We start from the raw sequence: 12,397 nt of genomic DNA on the forward strand, positions 1-12,397 counted from the left end.
TTTCTTTCGTCTGTTTCCTTGCGCTACCTCGCAAACGTAGGAGACAGCACCAAAGTATAATAAAAAAAAAAAAATAATATATATATTTATGTTTATTTATTTTGCTTTGTCGCTGTCTCCTGCGTTAGCTAGGTAACACAAGGAAACAGACAAAAGAATGGCCCAACCCACCCATATACACATGTATATACATACACATCCACACACACACATATACATACCTATACATCTCAATGTATACATATATATACACACACAGACTTTTTTATTTTTTTATTTTTTTATACTTCGCCATTTCTCACGTTAGCGAGGCAGTGTTAAGATCAGAGGACTGGGCCTTTGAGGGAATATCCTCACCTGGCCCCCTTCTCTGTTCCTTCTTTTGAAAAAAAAAAAAAATGAGAGGGGAGGATTTCCAGCCCCCTGTTCCCTTTCCCTTTTAGTCGCCTTCTGCGACACGCAGGGAATACGTGGGAAGTATTCTTTCTCCCCTATCCCTAGCGATAACACAGACATATATATATATATATATATATATATATATATATATATATATATATATATATATATATATATACACTGTATTATTGACTGGTTGGTAAGGTTATTTAATGTATGTATGACTCATGGTGAGGTGCCTGAGGATTGGCGGAATGCGTGCATAGTGCCATTGTACAAAGGCAAAGGGGATAAGAGTGAGTGCTCAAATTACAGAGGTATAAGTTTGTTGAGTATTCCTGGTAAATTATATGGGAGAGTATTGATTGAGAGGGTGAAGGCATGTACAGAGCATCAGATTGGGGAAGAGCAGTGTGGTTTCAGAAGTGGTAGAGGATGTGTGGATCAGGTGTTTGCTTTGAAGAATGTATGTGAGAAATACTTAGAAAAGCAAATGGATTTGTATGTAGCATTTATGGATCTGGAGAAGGCATATGATAGAGTTGATAGAGATGCTCTGTGGAAGGTATTAAGAATATATGGTGTGGGAGGAAAGTTGTTAGAAGCAGTGAAAAGTTTTTATCGAGGATGTAAGGCATGTGTAAGTGTAGGAAGAGAGGAAAGTGATTGGTTCTCAGTGAATGTAGGTTTGCGGCAGGGGTGTGTGATGTCTCCATGGTTGTTTAATTTGTTTATGGATGGGGTTGTTAGGGAGGTAAATGCAAGAGTTTTGGAAAGAGGGGCAAGTATGAAGTCTGTTGGGGATGAGAGAGCTTGGGAAGTGAGTCAGTTGTTGTTCGCTGATGATACAGCGCTGGTGGCTGATTCATGTGAGAAACTGCAGAAGCTGGTGACTGAGTTTGGTAAAGTGTGTGGAAGAAGAAAGTTAAGAGTAAATGTGAATAAGAGCAAGGTTATTAGGTACAGTAGGGTTGAGGGTCAAGTCAATTGGGAGGTGAGTTTGAATGGAGAAAAACTGGAGGAAGTGAAGTGTTTTAGATATCTGGGAGTGGATCTGGCAGCGGATGGAACCATGGAAGCAGAAGTGGATCATAGGGTGGGGGAGGGGGCGAAAATTCTGGGGGCCTTGAAGAATGTGTGGAAGTCGAGAACATTATCTCGGAAAGCAAAAATGGGTATGTTTGAAGGAATAGTGGTTCCAACAATGTTGTATGGTTGTGAGGCGTGGGCTATGGATAGAGTTGTGCGCAGGAGGATGGATGTGCTGGAAATGAGATGTTTGAGGACAATGTGTGGTGTGAGGTGGTTTGATCGAGTGAGTAACGTAAGGGTAAGAGAGATGTGTGGAAATAAAAAGAGCGTGGTTGAGAGAGCAGAAGAGGGTGTTTTGAAGTGGTTTGGGCACATGGAAAGAATGTGTGAGGAAAGATTGACCAAGAGGATATATGTGTCGGAGGTGGAGGGAACGAGGAGAAGAGGGAGACCACATTGGAGGTGGAAAGATGGAGTGAAAAAGATTTTGTGTGATCGGGGCCTGAACATGCAGGAGGGTGAAAGGAGGGCAAGGAATAGAGTGAATTGGAGCGATGTGGTATACCGGGGTTGACGTGCTGTCAGTGGATTGAATCAAGGCATGTGAAGCGTCTGGGGTAAACCATGGAAAGCTGTGTAGGTATGTATATTTGCGTGTGTGGACGTATGTATATACATGTGTATGGGGCGGGGTTGGGCCATTTCTTTCGTCTGTTTCCTTGCGCTACCTCGCAAACGCGGGAGACAGCGACAAAGTATAATAAAAAAAAAATATATATACACATGTACATAAGTCATACTGTCTGCCCTTATTCATTCCCATCGCCACCTCGCCACACATGAAATAACAACCCCCTCCCCCCTCGTGTGTGAGGTAGCGCTAGGAAAAGACAACAAAGGCCACATTCGTTCACACTCAGTCTCTAGCTGTCATGTAATAATGCACATATACATACATGCACATATCAACATATACATACATATATATACACAGACATATACATATATACACATATACATATTCATACTTGCTTGCCTTTTTGCATTCCTGTCACTGCACTGTTACACAGGAAATAGGATCCCCTCCCCAATTCAGCGAGGTAGAACCTGGTAAAGACAAAAAAGGCCACATTCGTTCATACCCAGGCTCTAGCTGCCATATGTAATGCACCAAAACCACTGCTTCCTATCCACATCAAGGCCCCAAAGACCTTTCCATGATCTACCCCAGATGCTTCACATGCCCTGGTTCAGTCCATTGACAGCACATCGACTCAGGTATACCACATCATTCCAGTTCACTCTATTCCTTGCACGCCTTTCACTCTTCTGCATGTTCAGGCCCCGATTGCTCAAAATCTTTTTCACTCCATCCTTCCACCTCCAATTTGATCTCCCACTTCTCTTTTTTCCCTCCATCTCTGACAGATGTATCCTTTTTGTCAACCTTTCCTCACTCATTCTCTCCTTATATTCAGACCATTTCAACACACTCTCTTCTGCTCTCTCAACCACACACTTTTTAGCACCACACATCTCTCTTACCCTTTCATTTCTTAAGTGATCAAACCACCTCACACCACATATTGTCCTCAAACATTTTATTTCCAACACATCCACCCTCCTCGACACAACCCTGTCTATAGCCCATGCTGTAGACAGGAACCACTATTCCTTCCCCCACTCCCTCACCCTATAACTCCCACTTTCATGGTTCCATTCCCTGCTACGTCCACATCCAGATATCTGTATCTCTTAATTATCTCCAGTTTTTCTCATTTCAGACTCACATGCCAACTGACTTGTCCCTCAACCCTGCTGAACCTAATCATCTTGCTCTTATTCACATCTATGTATACTAAACTTGATCATCATTTCCCACGTCAGGGAGGTAGCACCACCAGGAAATGGGTGAAAAAAGACCCATCCACTCATATACACACATAAATACATGCACATATACATACATATACATATCAACATTATCCCTGGGGATAGGGAGAAAGAATAACTTCCCTTGTATTTCCTGCGTATCATAAAAGGCAACTAAAACGGGAGAGAGCGGGAGGCTGGAAATCCTTCCCTCCAGTTTTTAATTTTTTCAAAAGAAGGAACAGAGAATGGGTCCAGTTGAGGATATTCCCTCTAAGGCTCAGTCCTCTGTTCTTAATGCTACCTCTTTAATGCGGGAAATGGCAAATATGAACGAAACATATCAACATATATACTTACACATACACATCCATAATGTGGCAGTTAAGGGTATAATTGGTGTACATGAGGTATTCAGTGTTGTGAATGGAATTGGTGAAGAGCTTGTGGATTTGTGTTCTGAAAAAAGACTAGTGATTAGAAATACCTGTTTAAAAAGAGAGATATACATAAGTATGTATGCTACCAATGGACTGAATCAGGGCATGTAAAACGTCTGGGGTAAACCATGGAAAGGTCTGTGGGGCCTGGATGTGAATAGGGCTGTGGTTTCAGTGCTTTACACCTGACAAGTAGACACTGAGTGTGAACGAATGTGGCCTTTTTGTGTATTTTCCTGACGCTACCTCACTGAAGCAGGGGGTAGCAATGCTGTTTCCTGTGGGGCGAGGTAGCAACAGGAATGGATGAAGGCAAGTCAGTATGAATATGTACATATGTATATTTGTATATGGCTCTGTATGTGTATGTATATGTCGATATGTATATGAGTGGATGGGCCATTCTTCTTTTGTTTCCTGGTGCTCCCTCACTGACAGGAAATGGCTGTCGAGTATGATGAATATTATAATAACGTATGCAAGTAGGAGAGATGGTCGAAGAGCATGTGTTAATTGTTACTCATGTAAAAGTGAGACTTTTTCATGTTAATGTGCTGCGAGGGGAAGCTGGTGGGATGTCTGATTACTATCTTAAGGAAGCAAAGATGAAGATTTGGAGAGGTTTTCAAAAAAGTGGTAAGAGTAAGTGAGTGTGGAAAAGAGACTGGTGTGAGGAAGTACCAGAAGAGATTGAGTGTAGAATAGCATAAGGTGAGAGCAAATGACGTGAGGGGAGTTGGTGAGGAATGGGATGTATTTAGGGAAGCAGTGATAGCATGTGCAAAAGATGCATGTGGCATGAGAAAGGTAGGAGGTGGGCAGATTGGAAAGGGAAGTGAATGGTGGAATGAAGAAGTGAAGTTGTTAGTGAAAGAGAGAAGAGACATTTGGATGATACTTACAGGGAAGGAGTGCAGATGATCGGGAGATGTATAAGAGAAAGCGGTAGGGGGTCAAGAGGAAACGTGCAAGGGTTGAAAAAGAGGGCAAATGAGAGTTGGGGTGAGAAAGTATCGTTAAACTTTAGGAAGAATAAAAGGATGTTTTGGAAGGAGGTAAATAATGTGCAAAAGACATAATAACAAATGGAACATAGGTGAAGGGGACAAGGGGGGAAGTGATGATAGGTAGTGATGAAGTGAGAAGATGGAGTGAGTATTTTGAAGGTTTGATGAATGTGTTTGATGATAGCGTGGCAGATGTAGGATGTTTTTGTTGGGGTGATGTGAGAAGTGGGAGGGCCATGGAGAATGGTTGGTTAAGAGAAGAGGTAGTGAACACTTTGTGGAAGATGAAATCTGGCAAGGTGGCAGGTTTGGATGGTATTGCAGAATTCATTTAGAAAGGGGGTGACTGTGTTGCTGATTGATTGGTAAGGATATACACCATGCAGGCATAGTGCTACTGTACAAAGGCGAAGGGATAAAGGTGAGTATTCATTCTACAGAGGCATTCATTTGTTGAGTATTCCTAGGAAATTATATGATAGGATATCGAGTGAGAGGGTGAAGGCATGTACAGAGCATCAGATTGGGGAGGAGCAGTGTGGTTTCAGAAGCGGTAGAGGATGTGTGGATCAGTTGTTTGCTTTGAAGAATGTGTGTGAGAAATATGTTTGTGAGTAGGAGAGATGGTCCAAGGGCATTATTAGATTACATATTAATTGATAGATGTGTAAAAGAGAGACTTTTAGATGTAAATGTGGAGGCTAAAGGTAAATATTTATAGATTTACAAAATAGAGGAGAGAATGTTAGGGAGAATAGAGTGGTGAGAAAGAGTGAGTTGGGAAAGGAGACTTGTGTGAAGAAACACTAAAAAAGATTGAGTGTAGAATGGCAAAAGGTGAGAGCAAATGAAGTGAGAGGAATGGGTGATCAGTGGGATGTATTTCGGGAAACAGTGATGGCATGTGTAAGAGATGCATGTGACATGAGAAGGGTGGGATGTGGGTGGATTTGGAAAGGGTAGTGAGTGGTAGGATGAAGAAGTAAATTGTTGGTGAAAGACAAGAGGCATGTGGACAGTACTTACAAGGAAGGAGTACAAATAACTGGGAGATGTATAAGAGAAAGTTGTAGGAGGCCAAGAGGAAGTTGCAAGGGTTGAAAAAGAGGGCAAATAAAAGGGGAGAATAAAAAAGATGTTTTGGGAGAACAAATGGGAACTCTGGTGAAGGGGGCAAGGGAGGAAAAGATAGTAGGTAGTGATGGAATGAGCATTTCAAGAGATTGGTAAATGTGTTTGATGATAGAGTGGCAGATGTATTGTGTTGTGGGAGGTTGATTTGCACAGTGAGAGTCAGGGAGAGTGGTTTGGTTAAGAGAGAAGAGGTGGTGAAAGCCTTGCGGGAGATGAAATCCAGCAAAGCAGCTGGAGTGGATAGCATTTTGGTTGAATTTATTAGAAAAGGGCATGACTGTACTGTTGATTGGTTGGTAAGGATATTCAGTGTGTGTATGGATCATAGTGAAGTGCCTGGGGATTGGCAGAATGCATGTATAGTACCATTGTACAAAGGCAAAAGTGAGTGTTCAAACTACAGAGATGTAAGTTTGTTGAGTATACCTAGAAAATTGTATGGGAAGATAGTGACAGAGAGGATGAAGGCATGTACAAAGCATGAGACTGGGGAGGATCAGTGTGGTTTCAGAAGTGACATAGGATGTGTGGATCAGGTTTTTACTTTGAAGAATGTATCCGAGGTATACTTCCAAAAACGGATGGATTTGTTTGTGGCATTTATGGATCTGGAGAAGGCATGTGGTAGGGTTGATAGAGATGCTTTGGGAAGGTCTTAAGAATGTATGGTGTGGAGGGTAAGCTGCTAGAAGCATTGAGAAGTTTTTATCAAGGGTGTAAGGCATGTGTATGAGTAGGAAAAGAGGAGAGTGATTGGTTTCCAGTGAAGGTTGCTCTGCAGCAGGGATGTGCAATTCCCCCATGGTTGTTCAATTTGTTTATGGATGGGGTGGTTAGGGAGGTAAATGCAAGAGTTTTGGAGAGAGGGGCAAGTACACAGTCTGTTAGGGATGAGATGGCCTGGGAAGTGAGTCAGTAGTTCACCATTCAGCACTGGTGGCTGATTCAAGTGAGAAACTGCAGAGGTTTGTGTTTAGAAAAGTGTGTGAAAGGAGAAAGGTGAGAGTAAATATGATTAAAAGCAAGGTTATTAGGTTCAGCAAGGTTAAGTGACAAGTTAGTTGGAATGTAAGTTTGAATGGAGAAAAATTGGGGAAGTGAAGTGTTTTGTGTATCTGGGAGTGGACTTAAAAGCAAATAAATCCATGGAAGTGGAAGTGAGTCATAGGGTTGGGGGAGGGGGAGAAGGTTCTGGGAACGATGAAGAATGTGTGGAAAGAGAGAACATTTTCCCATAGAGCAAATATGTATGTATGTTTGAAGGAATAGTAGTTCCAACAATATCATATGGTTGTGAGGCATGGGCTATAGATTGGGTTGTACGGAGGATGGTGGATGTGTTCAAAATGAAATGTTTGAGGCCAGTATGTGGTGTGAGATGGTTTGATCAAGTGAATAATGAAAGGGTAAGAGAGATGTGTGGAAATATAAAGTGTGGTTTTGAGAGCAGAGGAGGGTCTGTTGAAATGGTTTGGACTTATGGAAAGAATGATTGAGGAAAGATTGACAAAGAGGATATATGTTAGAGGTGGAGGGAACAAGTAGAAGCGGGAGACCAAAGCGGAGGTAGAAGGATGGAGTGACAAAGCCTTAGAGCGATTGGGGCTTGCACATACAGTAGGGTGAGAGGCATGCAAGGAATAGAGTGAATTGGAACAATGTGGTATACCGGGGTCAACATGCTGTCATCAGAATGAACCAGGGCATGTGAAATGTCTGGGTTAAACCATGGAAAGGTCTGTGGGGCCTGGATGTGGATATGGAGCTGTGGTTTTGGTGCTTGGTGCATTACACATGACAGCTAGAGACTGAGTGTGAACAAGTGTGGCCTTTTTTTTATCTTTTTTACTGTCACTACCTCACCAGGATAAAGGAGAAAGAACATTTCCCACATATTCCCTGCTTGTCATAGAAGGCAACTAAAAGAGGAGGGAGCAGGGGGCTGGAAATCCTCCCCTCCTGTTTTTTAATTTTCCAAAATAGGAAACAGAGAAGGGAGCCAAGTGAGGATATTCCCTCTTAAGGCTCATTCGTCTGTTCTTAACACTACCTCGCTAATGCAGGAAATGGCAGACATGTACAAAAAAAATTAGATATCTCCATCTATATATACTGTACACTTCTCAAACTTTTTTCGTTAGCCAGAACACCTTTCAAGTTTGCTTGATCCTTGCAGGACACCAAATTAGATTTTGCCAGTATTCTCATGTCATTGTCACTCATTTTCCACTGAAAGGAAGGAAATCAAAGATCATTCTGCATATAACAGTTCTTATGAAAGAGTCCTATGTTACTCAAGACCTCTTTTTAAAGGCTCCTGCAGCCTAAATCTACACTACTTCCAGTAGGAGGGAAATATGGACTCCTGTAGTTAGTTCTTTGGTGAGACTCTACTTCCAATAATACAGCCATGCCCATGCCTAAGGTGGCTTTTCACTTGCAGTGAACTTCTTACAGGCAGGGCCCAGTAACAAACATGGTGCCTTTATAATCTCATATATAATATCATGTATATTCCATTGATTTACAAAATATATTTTCATAGACAATTGCTGGTGTTTGCCAAGACATTGCATTAACAGTTATATTGTTTTAAGTGGAATCCGCCACAGCACAGTAGGGACATTTTTGTAGCACACTGGTTGCAAAGCAGTGTGGATATGTACAAATTGAGATTTCATGCCACAATTAAGTAAGTTCTGGGTAGGAGTATGGGAGGTAAAGCATGTGGGTGGTGAATTCTTGCACAGGACAAATAATATTCAGTTGCCCTCTCTGCATGATAGAGGTATTATAGTTTTCCTGTTTCTCCGTATATGTACAGTACATATCTTTACAGATGTTACTCAAAGACTATATATTTGTATTGTTTAAAACAATAAAAGCAAAATAATGATGGCTTCATCACTATACGAGGTAAGAACATCATTATGAAACAGCCTTGATGGCAGTACTATCCACTGTTATATATAATACTGATGGCATAGCAACTCACTTTGGACGTTACATGGCTAAAGTTACTTTTATACTGTTTTTTTTCTCTTGTTCTGTAAAGATGTTTTATACAACTTGAAAAAAATGTCATAATGGAGCAAAAAAAAATAATTAAAACAGAGAGAAAAGTTGGAAGGATATAATGTGTTTGGTTAAGTGAGAGTAGTTATTCTGCAGCTTTGGAGGCAATAGTAAGGATGTATTGCAGGTAGATCTTTCTATCTATCTACATATCTACATGTCTGACACCTGTTCCCTTTGGGAACTCCCATCAAGCAGGTGGCCACAGCAAAAGTCTCCACTTATCCCTATCCTTACATGGCTTCTTCTTATATACCATTCCATGCATTCTTCCACCATTTCTCTCCCTCTAGTGGTGTTCCACTCTGTTTCCCCATGTCACTGGAGGTTATCTTCTCACATCAACTCCTTTAATCACACTGTCATACATTTTGCTTGTAAGCTCCCCATTTTACATTATTTCCACATGTCCAACCCACCCCAAAGTATTTTGTTTATCCACTCTACCATTCCACAATTCATTACCCTTGTATTCCCTGCCATACCACATCTCTCATACACCTTATTTCTTTCTTCATTTCATTTCGTCATACCACGTGCTCCTCTCAAATAGCATATTTCCACAGCCTGGATTCTTGACCAATGTGACTCATTCCATGCCTATGTTTTGACTGCATAGATCAGAGTATTGACTATGTTCTTTAATCCTTTCTCCAGTTCCATACATACACCTCAATCCCCTACTGTTCTCTCCCTTATCTCTCCTTCCATATTGCCAAACTTACCCAAGATAGCCCCAAGTATTAACTTAATTTCTTTCACTTCTTCCAGTCTTCCCCCATATCCATTACACAGTTTAGTACACTTTCTTTCTTCCTGTAAGGTTTTGCAAAATCTATACTTTCACACTGTTTACTTCATTTTTACCTGCATTCACTCTCAGTCGCCTATGCTTAGGTAAAACATAAGTTATGAAACACACTTACAACTTTCTGCAGGTAGACAGATAATTATACACAGAAATTGTATATAAGCCTAAGAAAACATCAACAATGTGATTGTAAGTCTTTTGACATTATTTATATATCCACAGAATCGTTTAGAAGACTGGTTGTCAATGTTGCGCCTTGAGGAGTACACAGCTTCACTGAAGCAGCAGAATTACACCTCTGTAGAGCAAATGACACAGCTCACTTGGGAAGATCTGGAGGATATTGGCATTACTAAGTTGGGTCACCAGAAAAAGGTAAGTAGATTGGAGTGTCATGAATTAAAGTAACTACTGGTACTAAGTGGAAAGGGTAAATGATGAATAGAAAATACTTTACAGGGGAAAATCATGGAGTTTAACTTCAAATCTCTCATGAAACTGCAGCGTTTGTTGGCTGTCTTCCTGTTGCAGACTTTGAATCACCTAAATTTCCATTAATTTTTATGCCATATTTGTATGTATAATCGTCTTTAAGTAACTAACTTCAGCTTCATATACACATTATAAGTGTGATCAGTTAAAGAGATTCACTTGTTAGCTGATTTCATAGTTACAGTCAACTGAAATAAGAGGAATTTTTCAAGTAATACATTGAATTTAAAGTTTAAGAAACTTGATGGTGATGGTGTGACTAAGAGGTGAAAAGAACGGTGAAAAAGATGTACATATGTGCCATATATCTGCCAGTTAAATGGTCTTCTTTTGATTTTTTCACTATTGCATATTGCATTTAAAGACTTACTATCACTGTTAGTTAGGTTCATTGTTAAGTATCTGCAAATCCATTTTGTATATGCTGCTATCAGTATCTAGTTTTATCTTGCACCCCATATTTGTCCTGTGGCTAATACATTGTTGGCAAACTGTCATAGTGAATAAGTATAGGTTTCAGCATGATTGAAGTGATAAAAAATTTTACCCAGTACCCATTGAGTTTTTAACTATAGACCTCCAAGCCCACAATAAGGGAAGCTGCATTTCAGGAAAATAAAGAATTCACTGATAAAGCAAGTTTATCACCATTTTATCTTTGTTTAATATTGTAGTTTTTGATATATATCTCTTCCTTGCACCTAACTTGGCAGCCTCTCACAAATACAGGAACACAAAAGTAACAAAAATGTATTGATTTGCTGAGAAACGGTGTCCTCATAGTATTAGGTATTGCGTCCACAATCTTGAAGTCTATTCATGTTCTTGAAATTGTGCAGGTCATATGCTGAAGCTGCAAGGACAGGATCACGGATTGATTTGACTCAGATTTTATCATTTTACTGAGATTTTGATCTTGATTCCTGAAGTCATACATGTTTCTTATTCCTCCAGGAAGTTTCTTTCTGATTAAAGATTTGGCTAACTTGACTCAGCAAGATGGTGTCTTGTGTGTTAGTTGGGCTAGGTGTGACTTCACCAGTCAGTAACATTATTATTGTTTTACTTGTATTTCATGGCAGAATTTGAAGATCGCTTTGTCAACATCATTATCTGTCTAGCATCCACCCATTGTCATGAGTCATGCTTAACCTGCAATTTGGTCATCTTCTGTAAAGAAATTCATGCATTTGTTTTCTAGTATCTAAAGAATTTAAAGTATGGGACTTGTTTGTATTTTGTCCAAGTTAGGCTTGTTAAAAACGGTTTAACCTAGTACATGAGTACACCTTTGGCCATGGAACATAATGCAGATGTTTGTGGTATTTTCCAAACTATTTTGACCATCTTTTATATCAGTCTTATTAATTGTTGATCTGGAGGCACACATTTGTTTAATGTAACACCTTTTAAGTACTGTTTGTGTCTTATGAGGATTGCAGAATTACTTGGTGGTCTGTTATCCTTACAGGACTTTATGTTGCGTGATTTTTCCACAAGTTCAGTATTTCAGCACCTACCTTAGATATTTTTTGTTTCTTTGATGTTTGATTTTAGTGAAGATAGTTGATTGGTTATGATTGTTTTATTTTGCATTCTTTTCAATTACTGTGAAGAGAAGAATTTTGTTTTTTATATCTAATTTTCAGGTGTTGTCCCACTGGCAGTGAGCCATGTCCATGTGCTTGTTATTGTTTCAGATGTTGTTGATCCTTTTTGCTGGTTTTTTTTGTTTACTTGCTGGTGTTTCAGTCTGATGGTTTGATTACTTTTGGTGCTTTACTATTACCAGCATGTTTCACCTCTTAGACTGCATAATAATGATATAAGGTGAACAATACAGATTGATTTTCAGCTCAAAATGCAATGTGAAATTTGATGATAATGCGTTTTATCAGCATGATGGAAATGCAGTCACAGATATTGAAAATGTGATAGGATGATGACAGTCAGATTAACTGATCACTGGAGAGAAAAAACTCATCTCAGGGACAAGATGGAGTCCCTGCCATCTTCCTTATGAAGACAAAACCAGCAATAGCAAAACCAACGATTTCACTGATGAGGCAAAGTCTGCACAAAAACAAATTTGCAGACATTCACAAAATGGCATATATAACACCAATACACAAAGG

At 40.0% G+C, this 12,397-nt stretch overlaps 1 protein-coding gene across 6 annotated transcripts in view; it reads left to right on the forward strand.

Annotated features, from left to right (window-relative positions):
• LOC139758841 (uncharacterized) overlaps positions 1 to 12,397 on the forward strand; it is a 557,798-nt gene that overhangs the window by 511,741 nt on the left and 33,660 nt on the right. For all 6 annotated transcript variants that reach the window (XM_071680695.1, XM_071680691.1, XM_071680693.1 and 3 more), the window contains one exon: positions 9,993 to 10,145. In XM_071680695.1, coding sequence (XP_071536796.1) covers positions 9,993 to 10,145 — 153 coding nt within the window. The remainder of the gene's footprint in view (positions 1 to 9,992; positions 10,146 to 12,397) is intronic.

The sequence above is a fragment of the Panulirus ornatus genome, chromosome 31 (assembly GCF_036320965.1).
Source record: "Panulirus ornatus isolate Po-2019 chromosome 31, ASM3632096v1, whole genome shotgun sequence".
NCBI lineage: Eukaryota > Metazoa > Arthropoda > Malacostraca > Decapoda > Palinuridae > Panulirus > Panulirus ornatus.